This window comes from Sorghum bicolor, chromosome 10, assembly GCF_000003195.3.
Source record: "Sorghum bicolor cultivar BTx623 chromosome 10, Sorghum_bicolor_NCBIv3, whole genome shotgun sequence".
NCBI lineage: Eukaryota > Viridiplantae > Streptophyta > Magnoliopsida > Poales > Poaceae > Sorghum > Sorghum bicolor.
In genome coordinates, this window is record NC_012879.2 from 7,292,214 (window position 1) to 7,317,956 (window position 25,743).

At 45.8% G+C, this 25,743-nt stretch overlaps 1 protein-coding gene across 1 annotated transcript; it reads left to right on the forward strand.

The window, feature by feature from the left end:
* On the forward strand, positions 7,208 to 21,628 carry LOC8080034 (MADS-box transcription factor 55). Its single transcript, XM_002436665.2, has 9 exons — positions 7,208 to 7,568; positions 9,960 to 10,041; positions 10,791 to 10,852; positions 10,955 to 11,054; positions 11,146 to 11,187; positions 13,732 to 13,773; positions 13,876 to 14,033; positions 14,404 to 14,750; positions 21,605 to 21,628. Exons 1-8 carry the CDS (start codon positions 7,387 to 7,389, stop codon positions 14,411 to 14,413), a joined length of 678 nt encoding a protein of 225 aa, XP_002436710.1. The 5' UTR covers positions 7,208 to 7,386; the 3' UTR covers positions 14,414 to 14,750; positions 21,605 to 21,628.

Here is a 25,743-nt window from a genome sequence, read left to right on the forward strand (position 1 = left end):
GTTCTTGAAACAAAAGTTTTTAGGTACTGTAGTACATTTGTAATTATAGCGATTAGTGTCTAAACATAGACTAATTAGACTTAAAAGATTCATCTCGCAAAATATATGCACACTATATAGTTTATTATTTTTTAATCTATATTTAATGCGTGTTCAAACATTTGATATGATGTGACGAAAAGTTTTTGAGTCGAAACTAAACAAGGCCAAAGCAAAAACCAAAAGAAACTAGTGAGGAGCTAGCTACACCAGCTCTTGACCTGACAAAGAAACCAACGCAAAGTTCTCTATCAGCATAGGAAAACAAATATATAGGCTATAGGACCCCTTCAATCTCCGTAAGCACAGAAAACTAACCTATATGACCCCTTCATTCTCTCCATATCTTCAGTATTCATCCAAAAGTTTAGCAAACACTTCTTCATCCTTGTAATTTTTTCATCTGAATATCGGACAGCCTGGTTTTTCAAACACATCCTGCATACTTGCTAGGAGTTCTATCTCAGCCTAAGGATTCTTTGAAACAGAACCCAATTTCCTCTACCCCACACAGACAACAATTCTTGCTACCTTTCCATTCCTTTTTCTTCAAGTTAACCCTAGTTTCAAGCCTGTTCTGAATGGCCATCCACATGAACACTCTGATTTTAGTTGGTAACTTAGTTGTCCATAGTCTCATAATTCTCTTATTAGTAACCCCCTAAAAGACAGTCTTCTATACATTGATCTAGTGGTGTAAGTACCCGATTTATCTAAAATCCATGTAAATTCATCCATTTCTTCGGTTAGTCTAAATTCATCTAGCCTTTCCATAAGACTTTCCCATTCACTCATATTTCCCTTCTAGAAGCGTGCTTTGTGGATACTTTATATGGCAATGGGTTAGAACCGATGGGTGGTACTACAATAACCCTTAAAGATGTAAGTTTATATGCTGAACCTTATCATATGCATATGTTTATTAATTTGAATCTAAATTTGATGCTTCTGTTTTGTGCAACATCATACATTTTCGCCTTCCACTGCAATTGACCAAAAGGATATTCAAGAAGTTCAAAATGATTTCTGCAGGTTCTTGATGTCGGTGGTGCTATGAGACAACGGCTACTTCTATGGTTATAATTTAGAGTACGCGACGTATCCCAAGTTTGCACTGCGATTGAGCGACCCTTCGATTCATTTTTTGTCATGAAACACAATGTTAATTTGTAGTTTGTAATTTAAATTAAAGTATGCTACAAGTACTCTGTAAATCAAGTTTGTATTAGTTAACTAGTTCACTAGTATATATGAAATTAATTTGAATCAATTGCAATAAGTTCTGAAATTTGGTGAGAACACAATTTCAAATATGGTGGGAATTTTTAAATTCTAAATTTTAAAACTGATTTTTATGGACGCTTCAGTTTGAGTCGAACTACACTAGTAAATACATTTCTAGGGGTGGTTAGATTAAGCCAATAGCCTCTGAAAATGTGTTTTTAGAAGCGGTTTCATTGCCAGAGTCGTTATTGGAAAATAACTTTCAAAGCTGGCTACAGTATAACAACCGCTACTAAAAATTTGTTTACCGAGACAGTTGGCTTATAGAAACCACACTTGAAAATAGATTATCAAGGGTGGTTCTCTTATTGCAACTGCCCCGATAATACCATATTCAGAGGTGGCTATCCTAAGAGCATCTCCAAGAGATTATCTAAAAGTACTAGCTGAATTTACTGATTTAGCTACTATCTAAAATAGATTTGACAAAAAATACTAAAGTACTCCAACAGACTCTGTATTAAATGGCTAGTGAGGTAGGCTATCCAAAAGTAGAGAGTAAGGGAGATGAGATGGAGAGCTATTAAATTTAGAGAGTCATTTACAAAGTCTGTTGGGAACGTTTTTTTCCTTCAATAATAACTATATTTACCTTTACAAAATGATTTGGTTAATCTCTTGGAGATGCTCTAACCGAATTGTCCTAGAAGTACTTTTCTATGCCCGACTCTGCCTATCTTTAGGGTGGATGGCATAGTGGCAGTTTTTTTAACTGACCCTAAAAACCGATTTGACTATTGGTAAAAATCATTTCTGCGCTAGTGCACACTCCCTCCTAGACTCTTGAACATTTTTTGGGCCATGGTAGGCAAAAAATAAAAGCACATTTGTTTTGGGTCGATAATCCCTGCCCGCCACCATGCATCGTGCCACCGGACAAGTCAGGTCGCCTATGCATTTCCAATAAGTAAATAAACGGAATCTCTGTTTAGGCTCTACCTACTAAGGTTCGTGGGCCTAGCCAAAACATGCTAAAAAAATAGGAAACTTTTTTGATATTAGGAGAGAACCCATTGGGCAGCCACATGGTCACAAGTCATGCAATTTTTCATGCAAAAAAACATGCAATACACGGCTGTTGGCACTCGAGCCCCCCCTACCTTTAGCATTGCGTGTTCATCCTCTAACCACTTCAATATTTATATTCATTTGGGATATTCATCTTTTCCATTTTATGTTAATTTAGTTTTGAAATGAGTATTGGGTATCTTAAATGAATTCAAATAAAAAATATCAGCTATAAAGTTTTATAATTTTTCAATATCTATAACTTTAGTTTCGGCTATTTCTCTATTCGAGGTCATTCGAAGAATTTGTATCTTAGATGTGTGAAAATTCAACCGTGATTTTCATTGGATATATGATTTCAAATGAAAAAGTTCTCAACTACAAAGTTGCATAACTTTTGTTTTAAGAATTTCTCCATCCAAGTTTGTTTGAAAATTTTGAATTTTAAATTTGAGAAATCAAACTTAATATCCACCAGATAGATGATTTAAAATGAAAAGTTTGTCAACTACAAAGTTACATACTTTTTAAGATCTACAACTTTTATTTGATTGCTTCTCCATTCGAAATCTTTAGGTATCACTATACACCCACTTATGGCTATAGAACATATGGATTCATTTATTACGAACTTATGTGAAATCTTGCAGATCAAATAGAGAGACATCATAAAGATTTAAATAAAAAAGTAGTGAACTATAAAGTTGGAACTTTTCTAGATCTACAACTTTTATTTTGGTGGCTTTTCCATATGAGATTCTTAACTACCACTACACACTTACCTGTGACTATAGAGCATATGAATTCTTTTAGCATTAACTCTATAAAATCTTGTGGTATATATTGGACATTCGGATGATTTTAAATAAACAAGTTTGAACTAAAAGGTTGTAGATCTCTTCGAGTACTGCAACTTTGGTATAAAGTTCATCTGCATCAAATATCATATGAGAAAGTTATGAAATTTTCCGTGCAACATATCATTACTGATTCAAGCCATATACTAGCAGTGATGACCCAATACCATCACTGCCGGTTCATGGCTAAAATTGATAGTGATATGAACCAGCAGTGATGATTCGAATACCATTGCCGGTTGGTCCTACCACTATCAGTTTTAGCCATAAACCGATAGTGATGGGTCAACAGGCACTATTATTGTCGGTTTTTAAGAAACTAGCAGTGATGAGTTAGCACTGAAAGTCAGTTCCTATAGTAGTGTGTGGTAGTTTAGATTTAGTTTGCTTAGGATTTAGCTAAAATAAATCTAGTATGAAATCAAATGGTTTTTCAAATAGGATCTTGTCACATGTGATGACTTCGCTGACTTCTACAATGAGGTTATCGTTGTAGGTGTCGATTTCAGTGGAAGAAGGCCAAAAGGCCAACTTATGGCCGTTATTTGCAGGGGTGCTCCTAAGCACTCACATGAACATAGTGACTCTGGGTCTTTGATCTTATTGTCGATAGTCATAAAGAGACATACATGATGAAGTAAGGGTTGGAGGTAATGGACACTACTACAAAAAAATATTTACCGTGACCTTTTCAAAACCCATTCCGAGACGGGCATGAATATAAACCGCCTCAGTTAATGGAGGCATTAACCGAGGCGCTCGCTTTTTATTAACCGAGACGATTACACAAAACCGCCTCGCAAAATACAATTAACAGAGACGGTTATTATAAAAGAGCCCGCCTCCAAAAACAGCCCTATTAACCGAGGCGGTCCACTTAAGAGGCCCATCTCAGTTAATATTCCTCAGGCCCAGCAGGCCCAGACCAGGCTCGATAACTCTTCGTAGTATATATATATATGACAAACCCTAGCACTCACTCCCTCCCACCCCTCACCAGCCGCACCCACCGCACTCCCTTCTCGGAGTCACGAAGTCACGAGTGCTTCCTCCTCACCCACCCCGTGATGAACCTCCCTTTGTCGTCTCCCTCAGTCACTCCCCATGCGCCTCTTCCTCCTCTCCCCTCCCTCCCTCTCTCAGGCAGGCGTTGGCAAGGCCGTAGCACGGGGTGCATGCACAGCGAGGCTGGGCGGCGCCTAATCCCGCGCGAGGCCTCCTCCAGCAGCGGCGCCGGCGTGTGCGTGACGAGGCAGAGCGGTGCCCACTCCCGTGCGGGGCCTCCTCTAGCAACGACGGCCTGACCCTCCTCCAGCGCGCGACCCTCCTCCGGATCTGGTCGAGCGTGGGCCGTGGTGAGCGCGCGACCCCCAGCAGCGGCGCCCACTCTGGATCCGGTCGAGCGCAGGCCGTGGTGCGCTCCTCCTCCAGCAACACCGGCGGCAACGGATCAGGCCGGGGCGCGGGTCGTGGCGATGCTCCTCCTCCTCCTCCCCTGACCGGATCTAGTGGCTCCACCTCCCTCCTCTCTCCGACGGCTCGCCGACGCAGGGGGATGCGGGTGGCGGTGGGTCACGTGGTGTAGGCGGGCTCGCCGATGGGCTTCGAAATGGGCTCACCGACGGGCATAATTTTTTTATTATTTTTTACTCTATTAACCGAGGTGGGCAAGAAAACCGCCTCCGTTAAGGTCTGATTAATTAACCGTGACCTTAGCATCGAGGCGGTTGCTTTGCCCGCCTCGGTAAAGCCAAAACGCCTGCTTCTGTTAAAATTAATGTAGTAGTGGGATCTGTAAATTATGTTGTACTCGATGGTACAACTACCGATATTCTTTTGTTGTTTCATATACATTTCAGACTAATTCTGGAGCGTTTGGTTTTATAAATATCTAATGTTTTAGATATGATAGTTAGATTAAGCATAGAGACTATTCTCTCTGAAAAAACAAATTACATAGCTCGTCTAAAAACTATGAGACAAATTTATTAAACCTAATTAATCCATCATTAGCACATGTAGGATTACTGTAGCAATTATGAGTAATCATGAGTAATTAGGCTTAAAAGATTCATCTCACGATTGACATCCAAATTGTGCAAATAGTTTTTTTAATCTACATATATGCCTTGTTTAGTTATCAAAAAGTATCCAAAATTTTTGAAGATTCTCCGTCACATCAACCATGCATGTAGCATTAATATATAGACGAAAACAAAAACTAATTACACAGTTTAACTGTAATTTGCGAAACGAATCTTTTAAACCTAGTTAGTTTATGATTAAACAATATTTATTAAATACAAACAAAAGTGCTATATCCGAAACAAAAAATTTGCCAACTCAACAAGGCTTAAATAAGACCATAATACTCCGTACATGTGTTTATGGGTGAAAAGATTCTGGGTGGGTGGGGAACAGGGCAACAAGCGGCAAACAGGCTGCAGCACGTCTTTTTTTTTGTTTGAAATATATATAAAAAAAGGTGACACGATTCGCTACACAAATCCCCGCACTCGAAGCAGTTCCTGCGCCTGCTGCTGTAGCTGGTACGGTGCTACAGTACCTCGTGACTGACGATGCAGCCAGCCGCAGCGGTAACAACAAGCCGAACAGTGACTGGTGTACTCGAGTACTCCAAGCAAGCAAGGGACCCAAGAAGTAGATGGTTAGATGGAACACTACATATCACGGTGGTTCGGTGATCGACCCCTTCGGCGGCCCCCGTCAGCCCCGTCGCTTCGCCCCTCGTGCCTAGAAGAAACTGTTGCCCAGGCTACAACGCCAAGCAGGCAGCCCCGGCAACCCCGACACGTCCGTATGCCCAGGCTTGCCAGCGCTATCCCACGACGAGCCAACGACGTGAAAAAAGCCGCCTTGGCCTCCCTCCCTCCCGCCGCCCGTGTGCCGCGGCGCCGCCGATCCCACCGAGATCGAGGTGGACAGACAACACGGACACGAGCCTGCGTCAAAAAAAGGCCACCCGGCTCATGCCGGAACAGTGAATCCCGGCGGCGGGCGCGCGCGCGCGGCTCTCGTTTACCACACGCGCGCGCCAGTGCCTGCTGTCTGCTGGGCTGCGGCCAGTGGAGTACTCGTACTACTACTACTGTTCCTTATCAGGAAGGGTTCAAAACCTCGGCCCTGGCCCCCCTGGGCTTGCGCCTCCACGCTACGGGGCCCCGCGTGTCAGCCGGGAGCGTGCCGATATTTCCGAGCCATAAACAACGACCGGCGGTCAAGTGAGTGTCCTCGGCTTGATCCATTTACTATTGTTTAGTTGCTAAAAATTTTTTGTTTTGAAAACGGTAGTATTTTTGTTTGTATTTAGTCATTATTGTCTAACTACAAATTAACTAGCTAGGTTTAAAGAATAAAATTCGTCACGCAAGTTATAGTTAATCTGTGTAATTAATTTTTTTTATCTATATTTAATACTTTATGCAAACTATATGCTGTAAGATTCGATATGATAAAGAATCTTAAAAATTTTTAGGCACTAAACCGGACGTATTTATAAAATATTTATCGCCTTGTACTACTGTGCAGCTGTGCTGGGGCGCCTGCCAATAGGAAGGGAGGCCTTGTTTAGTTCCCAAACAATTTTGCAAAATTTTTCAGATTCTCCGTTATATCGAATCTTTAGACGCATGCATGGAGTATTAAATATAGATAAAAATAAAAACTAATTGTACAGTTTGGTCGAAATTGATGAGACAAATCTTTTGAGTCTAGTTAGTCCATGATTGGACAATTTTTGTCAAATACAAACGAAAGTGCTACAGTGTTGATTTTGCAAAATTTTTTGGAACTAAACAAGGCCTCGCTTTCAATTCCTGCTGCCTTGGATTTCCAAACCAAAAAAAAAAGAAAAAGAAAAATCCTGTTGCCTTGGAGTAGTACTGTGCTAGGGGCATCTGCCAATTGGAAAGAAGACCGACCCCGACGCATCACCTCGCCTCGCTTTCAATTACTGTCGCCTCCCTAGTCAAGTCCCTCCTTCCTCCCTTCTCACCAATTGGTGGGTCGCTTTCGTACTCCCTGCCTGGCGTGCCCATGAGCCTCGCGTTTTTGGGGGCCCTTTTCCTTCCTCGCGAGATGCATCCACCGGCCGGTTTTCTCCTGGAAAGCCATTCGTAGGACGAGAGGGCCGGAGGAGCAGTAGGCGGCGGGCGGCGGCGGCGAGGGAGAGAGAGAGATGGCGCGCGAGAGGCGGGAGATACGGCGGATAGAGAACGCGGCAGCGCGGCAGGTGACCTACTCCAAGCGCCGGCGCGGGCTGTTCAAGAAGGCGGAGGAGCTCGCGGTGCTCTGCGACGCCGACGTCGCGCTCGTCGTCTTCTCCGCCACCGGCAAGCTCTCGCAGTTCGCGAGCACCAGGCACGCACTCTCACTAGCTTGGCTGCCTACCGTTGCGCGCGCAGCTCCACTCCGCCGCCCATCCGACCTCGATCACATCTGCCGTTTTTCGAAACTTCTCGCCATGGCGTTTTCTCGTTTGGAATGATCGATTTGTTGCAGATCTGGCTCTTCTTCTACCAAGTGCCAACACGGTGCCTCTTGGTGTTTCGGATCCTTGCACTAGCTAGGGTTTCGTGCTAGCTTGGCTAGTGGCTACCTACAGATTTCTCTCTCGTAGTCCTTTCTTTCATAGGGTTTGGCTTAATTATGAGGGAATTCGTTTTCTCGAGTACGATCGGTTTCTACGCGTTGTGTGGAATTGAAATCAAGCTTCCCCTTGAACACCTAGAGCCTTCGTTGTGTCGATTCTGGTCCTGCAAACTCCCTGACGTCCCATAGAAATGGGGAATTTTCTACAGTATTTCCCCCAAGGACCCGATCGCAAAGCTCGCAGAGTACTTTTAGTCTTTTACGGTGTGTACGTGCTGAATTGCTGATAAATATATATATATATATATATAGCAGATTGCTGTAGCTCGTAGTACTTATATACTACATGTTGATTCCGAGAGCACTCTAGTGTCCGGATAATTCTCTGGTCCGCCGCATGTCCTGCGGTAAAAACGCTGCCGATAGAGCTGATCGAACTCCTTGGATCAGCGCGTGGCGGTTGTTGATAAGCTAAACGGCGTGCTCCCCGGGTCGAGAGCTCATGGAGCACGGCCGTACCTGTGATTTTATGTGCCGGTTTTGCCTCATGCACGAGACTTGATCATTCCCGGGCTGAAGCATTTCGTGATTATTCGTGCTGGTGGGATAAACTATTCTGGACAAGTACACTGCTGCTTGTGGCTGGTGCTACCTCCGGTTATTAACCCATCATCAGGTTGTAGGTAGTAGCTCTTATTACCATATATTTTGCTATTGGTGCGCAAGCGAAATTTTAACATGCTATTATAATATAAAAATATGTACGGCTTAGCAATAGCAATATAAATATGTACGGCTTAGCTATAGAATGTTTGATTATGAGCGTTCGCCAATATATATTTTTTGTGCTTCAGATTAGAAGACGCATTCGCCTACATGTCACTTGCTTGATTCAATAATGTTTTGTTTCTATGGAACTCACATTTTACATAGACTAGGAGAAAATTGAACAAAATATTAGAGATACTCCGAGAGACTCTTTATATCATTCTTAATTTATAGAAATAGAGAATTTAGTAAAAAAATGCCCTCCTCTTTAATTGGATCACCAAATATAGTCATCTTCTATTTTAGATTTTTCTCTAACCAGCCCTGCTCACATGATATAGAACAGCTATTGTTGTCCAAAAAAGAAGATATAGAACAACTATTTGAGGGTACAAAGTAATTTTACTCAAATGACTGATGATTTAGAGTAAATTTTTTGAAAGACTCTTTGAGATGCTCTTAGTTAACAAGATAAGCTTAGTTTGAAATTTATCTATTTGTGTTTTATATGAGATGGAATGTGCTACAAAGCATGCAGTATGTGCTATCGGGCTCTGAAACCTAGCATCTGATCAAGGTGCCTCGATGTTTGCTACTGTGGCTCTGGCATAATCAGGCATGTTAGTGAGTACACTGTGCACAAATCTCTATGAAAAGGGTTCAATTTCATGGTTGCCCTTGGAGCTTGTGGCTCTAGATTCTAGAAACACTACAAGAACTGCACGTTCAATGGTGGTGGGGCACCATGGGTTTAGGTTGTTCTGTGAGAGTTGATCGATGAGGCTAATCTCTGGCATCTAACATACACGATGGGGCTCAGCCCCTCAATACTCTTTGGTTGGGATAGATCACAATGCTTGTTTGAATTTGGTCATCGATCTTTTTCAGTTCTGTTGCACATTCGCCTTGCTAACTTACTTCTGGGTGCAAGTGTGTGGGTGAGATCCACCCCCTTACACTGTAGATATCTTTTGTGTTTAGAGTGAAAAAAGGTATATGGTATGTGATTTAATCTTATTTTCTAGCTGTTCTAGCTTATGTTTACCTTTAGTTTGATAATTAATACAGGCATGTCACTAGATCCATACATTTCCATGTCCAACACTGTATGTGACTATAATACTAAAAGACTAGACAGAGGCTACTAATATATATGACACCACAAGTGCCTCTAGCTTAGTGCTGACCTTAGACTTGGCTGCAACATGGAATGTTTTTCTCAATTCCTACTGGAACCGAATTGTTTCCTATTAAACTTCTGCATTTCAAGCTGACTCCTGAAGATGCTTACATTGCTATATTGCTCTGTTTTCAAATTTCATATCCTCCTTACATTCTAAGCTTCCTTTATATGTCTTCATTATTTACAGTTTGCTTTTGCTTTTGTGACAGTATGAATCATATCATTGACAAGTACAGTACACATTCTAAGAATCTGGGGAAATCACATCAGCAGTCTCCTATTGATTTGAATGTATGTTATGTTAGCAATATTTTTCTTTCTTTTTTAACTTGATCTTTTCTTACTAGTAGGTTAATGTGTAAAGCATTTTGACAGGAAGGACAGATGTAAAAAAGCTAGAAATGTATGGGAAGTCTGCTAGTAGGTCCGCATATACGACAGCTACATTTTTTTATTGCGCAAATGATTTAGTATGAACTACATTTTTGTAGTTCCTTGTGATTAAATCATGCATATGCGTCTTTGGTCAATTCTTAGCTGATGCAAATTTTCATAGATCTTAGTATAGAGTATCATTGATCAGATTACATGAGCATTTTTTTTGAGTAAGTGACTACATGAGCATTGGGCATACTCAACTAAGGGGAGATACATTGAATGAATAAAGATTGCAAATAAAGTACTCTTTTCTGTTTGATCAATTAATCATGAGCAATATTAGTGTCTACACTTACTTTTATCTAACCATCTGTAGAAAAATCAATGTTTATCTTCTGAGAAGGGAACTGAGTGATAAATTTATCAAGCTATCATTTTTTCCTTCAATGTGATATGTCAAGGGTGAACTAAAAGTGTTTTCTCCATAGTACCATATAGTACTCAGTATTCCTTGCAATCTTAGTGTTAATCAGTCTAGGACTTCTTATTCTCCAAGTGTAGTTTGCATGCACTACTGTCACGAGAATTAACAGGATGTATATGTATAATTAATGTTTGATTTTACTCATATAGTAATCCTATTTTCCCTTATAAATTTTCAGATAGAGCAGAGCAAGTACACTGGTTTGAACGAGCAACTTGCAGAAGCAACTCATGGACTTAGGTTATGCTTTGTTCCATATTGATCATGTGATTCAAAGAATATTTGTTTGAGAGAAAAGGGACCCTTGAAGCTAACAAATGACTTTACTGTTCGATACTGTAGACAGATGAGAGGTGAAAACCTTGAGGGATTGAGTGTCGAGGAATTGCACCAAATGGAAAGGAAACTTGAAGCAGGATTGCATAGAGTGCTTAGTACTAAGGTACGGTGACTAATCAAGGAGTTCTACATCCTTCAGATTCTTGTTTGAGTTTGTGTATAACTGTTTTTCCATACAATGCATCTCTCTTCAGGACCAGTTATTCACGCAACAAATCAGCGAACTACAACAAAAGGTGAGAAATGATTATTTAACCTGATTGCTTTTGTGAATTTTATATCAGATAATATGTACTAGCAAACTATTGGCTTTCAGTGTACAATATGACATTTTAATTAAGTTGCTTGTCTGAGATCTTGCCATTTCATCTATATGCTATTTTTACATGAAATTTGTATCAAAATTGAAGTTGCAAGAATCTTGGAAAATTTTCCCAATTCCCAGGCCCGTGGGATAGAATGTTGTTTCAAGAAATAAACGATCTCGCGTAATTTTCTTTTTTTTCCCCATATTTTATTTGGAAAATCTCATCCTGAATTTTACGAGTTCAGAACTTCAGATTTTAACCAACATCCTAAAATGATGGCCTAGCCAGTATAAGGGCTAGCCTGGATCAAAGCCTAGATACCTGCCAGCTACTCTGGTGATCAGCTTAGATTATCCCATGTTCCAGGATATCTCAATCGGACGAACTCTCTCTGGTGATCAGCTTAGATTATCCCATGTTTCCAAGTGACCTTAGTCGGACAAGCTGATCATTTTTAGTGGAACCACATAAAGAGGATTGGTAACTGAATTAGTAGAAAAATAGGTAGATCGAAAAGAGAGATGCTTGCTACATAGGATATGCATATATAGCAGTGATATATGGGCCTATGAAAATTGTAAAATTAAATTCAGTTGAGACATGGGTGGTAGGTCATGTGCCAATCTCTTAAGAATGGATAGTACAGTTTATTAAAAAAACACACATTGACCACTATGGAGATGCCTTCTGGGCATTGCCTTTAGAAGCTGACCATGATTTGAACACAGACGGACAAGAGGAGGCCTCCTGAGCGTTTTTTTTTATTTTTAACCCTTTTTTGAAACAAATTCTAAATTTGACACTGAAAATATTTTTTTTAAAATTAACCCCTTTTGGCCGCGCCATCATGCACGGCGCGGCATTATAACACTGCGGCAGAGGTGGCCACCCTGGCCTGCTGACGTGTCGGCCCTGCCGCGCTACCATGTATGGCGCGGCAGGGCCGAATAAGAGGCCGCACTCGGGCGCGCGAGCGGCACTCTATTTCGGCCGCCCGAGCCACCCTCTCCTTCCCCTCCTCTTCCCACCCCTCCCCCTCTCTCAGCACCTTTCGCCTAGCCTCCTTCCCTTCTCTCCCTCCTCTTCTTTCAGCTTCCTCGTTTTTTTCGCATCGTTGTGGAGATATTCATCTTGTCTTTAATTTTGAAACAACTGCTTTCTTAGTATGTAGTATTTATTGTACCTTGTGTTTGCTGAAACAATTATTTAGATGAACGACATGTATCGTGAAAATTATTGAAACAAGCGGGGTCGTTCTAGAGAATTAATTATACCCAGACGAGTGGGCCACGTGGCCACCCCTGCCATGCCACCATGCACGGCGCGGCAGTGTTGTAATGCCGCGCCGTGCATGATGGCGCGGCCGTTAGTTTTTTTAATATATATATATATATATATATATATATATATATATTCAGAGTCAAATTTGGAATTTGTTTCAAAAAAGGGGTTACAAATAAAAAAATCCTACACATCTCTATATAACCGATATAACTCCCAAGAAGCTGGTGATGGCATAGTCTATCGACGCACACATAAAAAGCGAGCAAATGTATGCCAACTTTTTTCTAAAGTTGTTATGATGCTTGCCTAAGTAGTATTATCATTTAAAATATTTTTGAACTATGACGAATGTTAGCTGGTTTGGCTGGCAAAGCTTTGGCCTTGTATGTCCATCTTAGTAGGCCATCCATATATGGTGGGTACTAATTCTGTAAGCCTTACCTAATGCTAGTCTCAATGAGGAGAAATTGACTATTATAGGACTCTAATCGTGTAGTTTCTTCAAAATAGGATTTCTGACGTTGGTTTCTCTGAAATAGGACTCCAAATATTGGTAATAAGCTGTAATGACATTTTGTGTCTTTTTAATCTCTTTTTTTATCTAAATACATGTATTTATTCCTAGAGTGACCCTTTTACGGTCATTAGACTGTGATGGTGGGCTCCATTATTAGGGGAAAAAACATCGTAGCTTTCTGGCCCATGGCTTCCGTGTTGCCTTGTCCAGCTTTTTTTTCTATAAACCGATGCCTTGCTGCTTGGCCATGCCGCCATTATTAGATAAAATTGGTATTGCAACTCACGGTAATGGCTCTCACAGTCCCAGCAAACCGTACGTATGATAAAGTTGCCTATACAAGGATATACAATATTGCTCTTCTATGATAATTAATCTATTCTTCCATGCAATCCATCTTCCTTCACATAACTATCTATATATTCTTTTGGGCCAAAAATCGTTTCTATTTGGAACTGATACTTCATATTTCATTGAAATGGAGGAGCATCTGCAATTCAACAGGTTTTTGTGGGGATGTTTGGAAGTAGAGTGTGACTTTTTCCCTGAGTTTTTCAAATGGAATTAACTGAAACAAGTGAATCCTTCACTGTGTATGCGTAAATGGAACCAAATACATTTAAAATGAGTGGACGATTTAATGATGCAATTCTGTTGTCCGTTTCTTGCAGGGAACACAGCTGGAAGATGAGAACAGGCGTCTAAAAGAACAAGTAACAAATCATATTTCTCTATATAGTGCGCAGACTTCTAGTGTATCCCCTGGCAGCAAAGAGCATGTTTATAATTCCTTTCTTATTTTTATAATTAAGCAGATGCCTCAGGTGTTAACAGCTGGCACAATGGTGGTTGGTGCTGGTGCAGAAAATATCCTCACTGAAGATGGACAGTCGTCTGAATCTGTAATGACTGCATTGCATTCAGGAAGCTCGCTCGACAATGATGATGGTTCTGATATATGCTTGAAGTTATCGTGAGTGTACTCCAAAGCATTTATACTTTGCATAAGCAATTACGAAACACTTGTTTGTTACCTCCCTGAAGGTATTTGAAGTTTTGATACCTTGCTACATATTTTAAGTTGGTTACATACTTGATCGGAGTCATTATATATACTGAAGTTGTCGCTAGAAACAGTATGCATATCGGGTTTACTCGATAAAAAACAGCATGCTCAATACCCTCTCAGCCAATACTGGTTATAGGATGGGAGTAGTTACATTTGGAAGTAGAAAGGAGTTTTCATGAAAAGTTAAACAGTACATGCATGGTTTTCTTTGTACCCATTGAATTCTTAAATTCAAAGGGTACGCACTACAACTATGAACTCTTTGACCATGCAGGTTGCCTTGAATTAAAGGAAGGACCATCAGATATTATCTGCTTGAGTGGGCGGACATCAGTGCTCCTACGAAGAGAAAGACTGGGATAGTCTCATAGTCCCCATACGGGAGATTGGTTTAACCAAATCTGCTATCCTTGTGCATGTCTGTAGTTCAAAGTAATTATCGCTGAAGTTGTAATGGTGTATATGCGTTATCTTCGTTCTAAATATCTGTATTGTTTCGTTGCCGGGGCTACATTGTTCGTGTATTATGCACTTCACCGTTATATGAAACCTAGAGCTTATTAAGGAAGCTTCAGCAAATCTTTTGTGTACCTAAAAACTAGCAGCATTTATGAAATTTAGGTGCAGTACCACCAGATTTTGTCGGAGGCATCATTTCTCAACGACGCCGACGCAAAGTTTGCTAGAGCTCCGCCGGCGCCCGCTCCGGCCCCGACGTCCACCTTCCCGTTGGCGGCCACTCCGGCCCCGACGTCCACCCACCCCGTCGGTGGCCACTCCGGCCCCGACGTCCACCAGCACCGTCGGCGGCCATTCCGGCCCCGACGTCCACCCATTCCGCCGTCCTGGAGATGGACCCCAGGTCGCCAACTCGCCGCCACGAAGCTCTGGCGGCTGGGGATGAGGATTTCGCCCGCCCCACTGCCGGATCCACCCTGTTCGGACTCCCTCCGCTAGCAGCGGCCGCCCACCCGCGCTCCGTCCTTCAGGCAAGCTCCCTCGACCCACTCGCGGTGCCTTTTGATGCGGACAGGGTGCAGCTCACGGATTCAGATGGGTCGCTGGCTGATTCGGACGCCCCGTCGGATCTCCGGAGGGACTCTCTCTTGCCGCGCCGGCTTCGGAGGCGCCGTCGCCGCCGTCCACGGGGGACATGGATGGCGCCGCCTGCAGCCGACGCCCGGCTGTCGTCACCTCCTCCACGCCGGCTAGCATCCCTCGTGGTGCACCCGCCGCGCATGTCCGTGGCCCCAGATGCGGATGGCTTCCACGAGGTGCAGAGTCGTCGTCGGTGGCGGCGCGCCCCTTCTCCCCGGAAGCCGGTGCCTCAGGACCTGGTGGGGAAGTGCTTCAACTGTTTCGCCACCGACCACGTTCGTGCAGACTGCCGGTTGCCGCCGCGCTGTTTCAACTGCGACTCTGTGGGGCACCAAGCTAGAGAGTGCCCTCTCCCGGTCAGGCAGCGTCGACACCTTCGAGGGAAACGTGGTCGCTCTCCTGGGCGCCCTTCGAGCCAAGGAGGAGGCTCTCGGCGCCGCTTTGCCAGGGCTCGCCGTGCTCAGTCGGCGGACACGGTCTCTGCGCGCTCGGCATCTACTGGCAGATCCCCCTCCGTGCCGCTAGTGTGCCTGCCACCTACCCCCCGCGCGGCGGCTGGGGAGTCGCTACCCCGTGTGGGGTCGCCGGCATGGGAGGCGGTGCATTCCTCGGCGCTTCAGCCTCAGGACGCGGGCGACGGCCGCCAAGCTGCAGGCTCCTCGGTGGGGGCGCCTGCCGCATCTAATGAAGACGAAGACTTGGGTGGGGCTCAATGCGGGGACGAGCCGCCTAGGCGCCCAGCAGGTCCACCTCGCTCCCTTCTGCGACGAGCGATGGCCCCGCCTGCATCCCCGCGCTCCCGCGCAAGGTCGCCGCTGCGGGGGCTTGTGGTTGTCCCTCGTACGCCGCAGCTGCAAGCGGCGGAGGACGAACTATCTTTGGCATTGGTCGCTTTGGTGCTGGGCAACCGCCCGTTCGTCTCGCCGGAGATGGTGCGCAACCACTTGCTGCAGTTCTACGGGATCACTGAGGATCGTGCGTCCGTGCGCCGCACCAGACCTGACGACTTCATAGTGAGATTCTCCTCGGTGTTGGACCTCGAGCGAGTGCTCACCTCTGCGACGCCTGCGGGAGCGCCGTTCCGGCTTCGATTCATGGCTTCCGCCGGTGCGTTCCGTTTCAAGGTCCTAGTAGGAATGAAGGGGATCCCGGCGCACGCGCATACAGCCGAGGTTGCACAGGCGATCCTCGGATCCTCCTGTGCGCGTGTGGAGTTGGCAAGCCCAGTCGCTGTCCAGGACCCTGAGGATGAGCGTGAGCTCTTCGTTGCAGCATGGTGTGCACATCCTGATCTTATCCATGATGAGATGATCATGGCCGTGCCCGAGAAGGAAGAAGACCACGACCGACGGAGGTTCGCCGTTATACCTCCGACCGCATGAGATAATCCACACAGAAGTCCCCGCACTTTGCTATCTTGTGCACATTCGTATTGTGGAATTCCAGGATTGGCATACTCCGCCGCCGTCCTATGACGATGAAGACGATACCTACCGTGACGACGATAGTGACAGCGGGGACAACAACTTCAATGGCTACCACCCCGGGGAGCAGCCCAGCGGTGGCGGTGGTCGTCGGCCGAGAAACACGCGTTTGGGGGCCGCTGGAGACCCGCGGCTGAGTAATGGGTGGGGCCCAGCATTCCGTGCCCGGGAGGCCAAGTCTGTCATCCGGGTGGGGGACGTCGCGTGCCCGGTCGCTTCTGTGGGCGGCGCGCCCTGTCGCATCTTTGGCAGCAAGATTCCCGCTGCCCGCCGGACGTGGGAGACGTGCTCTCCAGACATGCTTGCTGTGCGCAGTGCCGAGGGTATTGGCGGGCCACACCCTGTCATCTCCACAGTGGACGACCCAATGCGGATGGAGGCAGCTTTGTCCGAGGGCCTGCCCGATACGCCGGTAGCGCCTGAGGTATGCCCACACACCGTTGATATCTTACCTCACAAGAGATCCCCCAATCTTTGCTCCCAAGGATACTCGGGTCGTATTCTGGACCTGGAGTTCGAAAGTTGGGTCGCCCCGGCAGGACAACTAAACCTTGGGTCGCTCTATGGGCCGGAATCCATGCCTAGCTTCGGGCCGGACCGTTTTGACGACACTGGTTCCATGGTCGACCGTGGGCTGCCTGTGGAGGTGAATCTCTACCTCTCAGGGCCGGAAGACTTACGTTCCGCGCCTAATTCACCGCGGGGAGCCCAGGAGGACGGATCTTTGGTCGTGCTGCCTGCGCCACCGATGGACGAGCAGGCTCCCGCCCAACCGATAAACGTCGACACCTTCATCGACTCCTTCAGGAAGCCGCTCGAGCAGCCGATCCTGCTGTCGCCACCGCGCCTGCGAACCACTACGTTGGCCAGGTCCCGCAACCGCACAGATGAAGAACTCATCCCTAAGCGCAGCGCTAGGTTGGCGGCTAAGTACAGGCACAAGGAACCACGACTAGAGGACCAGGCGCGCAAGATCATGATGCGAAAGTTTGACATCGATGTTGTGACTGAGCATCCCGACACAGCGACCTTCGAAGAGTTCCAAGTGGCATTCAAGCTGCCACTCTCCCCCTCCAAGAGGGAGGCCATGGGGGTGTTACTTTCTGGCAGGAAGCAGCGGGGTTCGCACCCCGTTTGCGCCACCTAAGTATGTTTATAAAGGTCGCCATCAATGATGTTATTATGACAATGCACAACATCTTTATTTGGAACGTGCGTGGGCTAAACTCTCGGGCGCGACGTGACGTTGTGCGTGAGTTTATCCTGCAACAGCACGTCTCGGTCGTATGCCTGGTGGAAACAAAACTAAATGTAATTCGGCCCTCAGTGGCCTGCGATTTAATGGGATCGTCTTTTGATTATGTGTTCCTCCCATCCGTGGGGGTTGCGGGCGGAATCCTGATCGGTTGGCGTCGTGACCTCTGGTCTGTGCAGCGTCAAATTATGCGACGCTTTTCGGTCACCGTTGACATTCAATCCTTGGTGTCGGCGCAACCGACCTGGTCGTTGGCAATGGTCTATGGACCGGTTGATGATGAGCTGAAAGCCGAGTTCCTCGAAGAGCTGCGTGAGATTCACGCGGACTGCCCGACGCCACTGCTTCTCTGTGGTGACTTCAATCTGATCTACCAGGCTGCAGATAAGAGCAATGACCGCCTCAATATCCGTTCTATGAGGAGGTTTCGTCGAGTCATTGATGATCTTCAGTTGGAAGAGCTCTACCTGCACGGCAGGCTGTATACCTGGAGCAACGAGCGGCGCCATCCAACTCTTGAACGGATCGACCGGGCTTTCGGCTCGCTACTCTGGATGCAACAGTTCACCGATCACCACATGCGCTCCCTATCCACTGACTCATCCGACCACGCACCGTTGCTTTTACGGTTAGACATGCAGCTACGGCCCAAACCGTGTTTTCGGTTTGAATGCTTCTGGCCGAAGATGGATGGTTTTCTTGATGTTGTTCAACAGGCTTGGTCGTGCAATCTGGACAGCATAGACGCTTGCAGAACGATTGATTTCAAGCTCCGGCGTACGGCAAAAGCACTCAAGAGCTGGAGTATGACGAAAATAGGAAGCGTTCGGTTGGAGCTGTTCATGGTCCGAGAGCTGATTGCTCAGCTCGATGCTGCACAAGACACCAGGGAGCTGTCGTTAGAAGAAACTGACTTGCGTAAGGGTTTGAAGAGGCAGTCGCTGGGCTTAGCTTCCCTCTCCCGAACTATTGCACGTCAGCGCTCCAGGATCCGTTTCCTGGAGGAGGGTGACGCGAACACCAAGTTCTTCCACCTGCAGGCGTGTCACCGCAAGCGCAAGAGCTACATTCCATTCTTCCAGCATGATGGACAATGTTTCTCTGCCGAGGAGGCAAAGGAAGATCTGATATTTGATTACTACAACAGTATTCTTGGTACACCGTTCAGCAGAAGCCACGGACTACACTTACAAGACCTGCTACCGCAACTGGAACTTTCAGGCATTGACGTTTGCTTTTCTGAGGCTGAGATCTGGGCAACAATCAGAGAAATGCCACTGGACCGTGCGCCGGGGCCTGATGGGTTTACTGGCAGATTCTACAGGGATGCATGGGAAATCATCAAGGGGGACATCGTCAATGCCTTCAACGCCCTTTGGTCGCTAGATGCCAGGAGCTTCCACCTGCTAAATGGTGCCCAGATGGTTCTGCTGCGCAAAACTCAGTCACCGACTCGGCTACAGGATTACAGACCAATAAGCCTAATTCACAGCTTCAGCAAACTATTCGCCAAATGCCTAGCTCGCCGGCTTGCGCCGTACCTAAAGGACATAGTGGCACTAAATCAAAGCGCTTTTATTAAAGACCGCTCCATACACGATAACTTCCGCTCGGTTCAACTGGCTTGTCGATGGCTTCACTCTAAGAAGTTTGTGGCAGTTCTGCTCAAGGTGGACATCGCTAAGGCCTTTGATTCGGTCGCCTGGAACTTCCTCCTGGAGATCTTGCAGTTCATCGGCTTGCCCAGACGGTGGAGAGAATGGATTGCCATCCTACTATCCACGGCTAGCACCAAGGTGCCGCTTCGCAGAATTGCGCATACCCGAGGACTGAGGCAGGGTGACCCCACCTCGCCCATGCTTTTCGTCATCGTCATGGAGGTTCTTAATTCTCTGATCAGGGCAGCTGATCAACACGCGATGCTAACACCTCTACCAGGGACGACAATCGCCCATCGTGCATCTTTATACGCGGATGATCTGGTCGTCCTGCTAGCGCCAACGATTCCGGACCTCAGATGCTTTCGACAGATTTTGACGCTGTTTGCTGGGGCGTCTGGGCTGGTCACGAACATGGAGAAATGTGCCCTCACACCCATCCGATGCTCTGAGGAAATGATCCAGACGGCGCGACAGGAGTTTCCTTGTGTCATTGCCTCGTTCCCATGCAGATACTTGGGCATTCCGTTATCGCTAACCCGCCTAAGGAGGGCGGATGAGCTAGCGGTGGTCGACAGCATTGCTGCAAGGATCCCGACTTGGAAGGCTGGGATGCTGACCTCGGCTGGTCGGGTTTTGCTAACGAAGGTGACACTGTCCGCCATCCCAGTCCACCTGAGCATCGCCTTTGTCTATCCCAATGGGCAATACAGCAGATCGACAAAAGGCGGTGTGCCTTCCTCTGGGTTGGGGCTGAGACCGTCTCTGGTGGAAAATGCAAAGTCGCTTGGACCACGGTCAGCCATCCAACTCAACTGGGTGGTCTTGGCGTTCTCGACATGCGTTACTTTGGAATCGCTCTCAGGCTGAGGTGGGAATGGCTGCGACGCAGCGATCCGTCTCGTTCCTGGGCAGCATTGCCGGCCATAGCGGATAAACATGTGCAAGCAATGAGCGCAGCCAGCATCTCAGTGGTCGTAGGGGATGGAGTGAGCACCAAGCTCTGGACTGATAACTGGACGTCGGTTGGACCGCTATGCCACTTCGCATCGGCCCTGTACGCAGCGGCGTCGCGCAACTGTAAAAGGCTAAGCGTCAAGGATGGGCTGCTCAACAGCCGTTGGGCATCAGGAATTGTGGGCGCACTCACAACGCCGGTGCTATGCCAATTCCTTAGAGTGTGGGAGCTTCTGCGTCAGGTCCAGCTCAATCCTCTCGCCTCGGACCGTTTTGTTTGGAAATGGTCGACCGATGGCTCCTACTCCGCATCCTCGACTTATCGTGCGTTCTTCTATGGCTCCATCGAGGTGCCTGGTGCTAGGGAGCTTTGGCGTGTTAAGGCGCTGCCGCGAGTAAAATTCTTCTTTTGGCTCGCATTGCACCGGCGATTGTGGACAGCGGAACGGAGAAAGCGCCATGGCTTACAGGATGACGATGCTTGCGTCTTATGCTGCCAGGAACCTGAGGATGCAGATCACCTTCTCTTGGGCTGCGTTGTGGCCAGGCAGCTCTGGTTCGCCCTCCTGTCGCCTCTTGGGTGGGCGTCAATCCAAGCTTCCACAGAGGACACTTTGATTCAATGGTGGCTACGCTCAAGGGGCTCGTTGCCCATGGACTCTAGACCGATGTTCGACGCCGTGACATTTCTCATCTCCTGGTCCATCTGGAAAGAACGGAACGGCAGAACGTTCAATGGAGTTACTCGAAGCTTCCGCGACTTGGTGTTCGATGTCCTGCACGAGGCTGACGTTTGGGTCTCCGCTGGGTTTCTGCCGCTTGGAGAGGCTCTTGCGCGCTGGTCGCATCTGAGTGCTGCCCTGTAATCGAAACTCTTGGTCTGTTTTTCAGTTCCTTCTTTGCTTTCCTGTTGTGCTGGTTTTAAGCGGCTACTCGCCGCTGCCTATCAGGCACGCTGTGTTGTTTTTTATAACTCCCTTCCTCTTAATGAAATACGGGCACCTGGTCGAGAAAAAAATTTAGGTGCAGTAGCAGGTTGTTTATCTATTTTGCTCTACTTAGAATTTTAAGACTATTTCTAAAAAAGTAAAAAGTGCCTTATCTCCCCTGAAGAAACGAAGAGAACACAAATTTTAGATAACCTTGCAACAGTGTTTTTCTATATTCTAGAACTAGAATGAGGTGCTCTCGTGGGCGACTGATTACTAGAGCGTGCTCTCGGTCTAGAGACATAGGGGGTGATTGGTTGCTCCTTGGTCTGCTAGCCGGGAGCCCGGGATGGAGGGCCTGTGCAGGCTCAAACTATCCCAGATGAGACCATGCACCTTGGTCTGTTTGGTTGCAAATGAGTGTAGCATACTGGATCATAGGAATCGTGTTTGGTTGCTTATGTGGACAGTTTTATGGTATGGCTTGATGTGCCCAGCTGTGTTTGGTTTGGTGCATGACAGAAGGTGTGAGCAGTTTTGGTGAGGTTACCACTTTAGTCACCAGCAAAAACAAAGACTAAACCATAGCAAGTAATATTCAACATATTGGCCTCAGATATCAGTTCATTGGCAATTCGATACCACCAAAAGTTCCATTAACTGCACAAAAATGTAAGAGAAGAAATAACACATCATTGCAAAGTGCCATAGGTCTAAGTGCTTATCACACAAATTCACCAATACTACTTATGAGTACAGAATGCAAGCAAAAGTTCAGCCATCACAAGATAAACAAGCCGCGGCTCCCACACTCAAAGGTGCTCCTCTAGCGCCTACGGTTACATTCACATCATCAACCTAGGCACTTTGCTCAGTTTGTAATAAATCAAAGCTTCATCATGTGCAAGCGCAAGAGCAAACCACGTGCCCAAAGCTCAAAAAACAAAGGTTTAACCATCACATATCTGAATCTAAAACATGTGAAATCACAAAGTCGTTGACCGGTAGATCTACACAAAGTACCGCACAGATCTAATCACATAACATCAAGAACCCTAGCTCCATATGCAAGCTGCAAACAAAATCACCACACACATCAAAGCTCATACAAGGGGAGGGGGAGAGGGAGGTGACTTGTATACCAACGTGACCTGGGGAGGACCGCTAAGGGTCCGTTGGAGATCAATGGCGATGACGGCGGAGGGCGGTCGAGAAGGTGGAAGAGGAGTCACCGCACCGGGAGAGGGGGAGGAAGGAGAGGCGCCAAATGGGGGAGGTAACCCTAATGTCCACCCCCGCGCGCGGTTATAACGCCGGGACGCCCCAATCTCCCGCGCTCGCGCCTCCCCTTCATGCCAAGAAGCGCACCATCCGGGATGGCGAGGGAAGCTTGCCTCGAGAAGACGGCCTCAGCCGGGACGGAGGGGAATAAGAAGATACACCAAAACTATGTGAGTTGAGGAATCAAACACGGGCTAGGTGCATAAAATCATACCGGATGGGCCTTAGGACGCCACCGTTTGCGCAACCAATCACGCCCATAGGTTTGAGCCCTGCATCCTCTTATATAATTAAAAAATGAGGGTATGGTCTATCCCTTCCCGTCAAGTTTTTTTATATATTCTGAAATGGCTGTAATTAACTCTCCTAAAACAACTTCTGGAGAAGAAATGACATAAATGATCTATTGGATTTGCTCTTATTTTGTACACCCTCCATACTCACAAAGAAAGTCGTTTTGGACAAGGTTTAGGTCAAACATTCGGAATATAAATCACGAATAACTTTTAACTTGTTGAGTTTAGAAATATAAAAACCATATGAATAGATTTGTCTTGAAAAATACTTTCATAAAAATATACCTATACCATTTTCGGATAAATATTTCTATAAAAATAAGGAGTCAAAGTTAGACTTTGAAGACCATGTCGCTGTCCTAAATAACTTTTTTTTGAGTACGGAGAGGGTATATTCTCTTGACCTTATTTGGATGCAGTCATATATGCCTTGATTCACACGCTGAAGTGGATTATTAGGGTGGCCCTAATCCACTCCGACACACGTTACAAGCCCCTAATGATTCCTTTAGAGCATCCCCAACCGTTTTGCAAATAAGCTTTGCATTCATGTATTTGCAAAAAAGTCTTAAAAACACTTATCCAACGGTTTGGCATTTAGACTTTGCAATTTTGTTAACTTGGCAAAAAGAGAGGAAGGATTGGCATATATGCCAAACCTGTTCAAACTTGGGATTGGGAAATTGGCGCGAAGTGATTAATGCCAAACCATTGGAGATTGCCTTTTTTCACCTTTGCCATATTTTTTTGAGACTTGGCAAACTCCCTTATTTGCCAAACCAATTATGCAAAACGGTTGGGGATGCTCTTAACAGTAAATTGTTTTACCAGCATAAAGAAAGGAGACAACTTAAGTTTAGATAATCTTGTGATAGTGCTTTTCTATATTCTAGAATGGTTGTAATTAACTCTCCTAAAACAACTTATAGAGAGGGTGTAACGTAAGAGATCTATTGGACTTGCTATTATCTTGCATATCCCCTAGGCACCGTATCCACTTCAATCTATATGTTGGAGTAGGTTGGGGTGGAAATTAGACTAAGTTCTATCCAATCTACTCCAACACACATGACAAGCCCCTAATAATTTCTTTGACACTAAGACTGTCTCTTTATTTATCATAATTCACAATAAAGACGGTTGGTTTAGTATGTGTCGATGAGTAGGCAATGTCAAACCGCCCAATTTACAAGAGATCAACTATGAAAAACTCCCGCCAAAGCAGTTGCTTTAACATAATCGAACTCTCATAAACCCGGTAGTCTGTGAAATCATGAGGGTTTTCAAACCAACCATCATACAAGCCAAGATCGTAGTGATTCAACATAACAAGTCACATGTTACATCCATTTCACAAGTAGTTAGATATACATTGGAGTTCAATATAGTTATTACAACTTGAGTTAAAAAGTAGCGGAAGCAAAGTAATTTGAAACTAATATTGCCCTCATTTCAAATACATGCCAGTATTCAGGTCAACTCCAACAAAAGCAACATAGATGAGGTAACTAAGAAGGATCATGCCCATGATCTTACTCCTCTATTATGGTAGGAGTCATCCAACTCTTGCAGTAGCCATGATACATCACAACCTGCAACAAGTGGGAATAAATGTTGACGGTTCTTAAGTATCAATTTTAATTATCAAATAAACAAGAGAAAGGACCAATATGCAACCAACACCTAGAATTAGGGTTTGATCTGACAGAATTCCACGAGTTTTGTTGTTTATCTGTTTCTGCAGGGGGTTATCAGGAAATAAGGAAGAAAGGCCCACATGTCGGGATTACATAGAGATATCAACGCACCGCACGATTTTACATCATCTAGAAGACTCCAGAAGCCACGAGACCGAAGCGGAGGCGAAACGGGGCCAGGCCCAGGGCGCCAGCCCTGGTGACCTGGGCGCCCGCCCCCCTCTGGATGCCAATCAGGACTCTCTTCGCTCGGGATATTTCACCGACCTATTGGATCAAGAAAAACATAGTACCACCTCGCCTATCGACCCAAAAACGCATAGAAGGGGAGGACTATATAAGCAAGGCCTCCCTGGCCCCTGGAGAAGACATGAAGAAATTATCATAGAGACTGAGGGGTGCCCTCGAAGGAAAACCTCTTCTCTAATTAATATTTCTTTTTAGGCTTAGCAACCAATGTAAGGTAGAAATAGATCTTCTAGTTTCTACTAGATTGAGAGAGATAGAGTGGAGGTGTAGATTGGAGGAAGCCCGGCCTGTCGGTGTCTACTCCAAGCTTGTACCTGCGGGATCAAGTTCTCCTAACCCGAAGCTTGCTCCTAGGATTCTTCAGTAATTCGACTTCTAAATTCTAGTAAGTTCTTGTTTTATTGTTCTTATGGTTTATGAGTTTACTTTAATCTCTTCGCGTAGAGTTTAGAGTAATCATTGCTGGCATAAACGTGGTGTTTAGGCTGGGGTACTCATAGATATTCCCTGACTAGCTGGACCGTGGTAGTAGTGAGGAACGTGACAATTCCGAGCTACCTTTGTAGATCACATCTCGTTAGCAGGAAGGATAGGGTTTATAGGTGCGGGTCGAACATCCTTTGTGTTGTCTAGATTCCGTTAGCCTCCCCATTAGAACAGTCGATCATCCTTACCAAGGTTAGAAGGAGACTACGGTTGCAGTCTTCTCT

Bases quoted from the DNA above. Each gene is read 5' to 3' on its own strand.
- LOC8080034 (XM_002436665.2), top strand. From the start codon at position 7,387: ATGGCGCGCGAGAGGCGGGAGATACGGCGGATAGAGAACGCGGCAGCG. The intron at 10,853-10,954 runs GTTATGCTTTGT...TCGATACTGTAG, and splicing joins GAAGCAACTCATGGACTTAG to ACAGATGAGAGGTGAAAACC. The intron at 11,055-11,145 runs GTACGGTGACTA...ATCTCTCTTCAG, and splicing joins ATAGAGTGCTTAGTACTAAG to GACCAGTTATTCACGCAACA.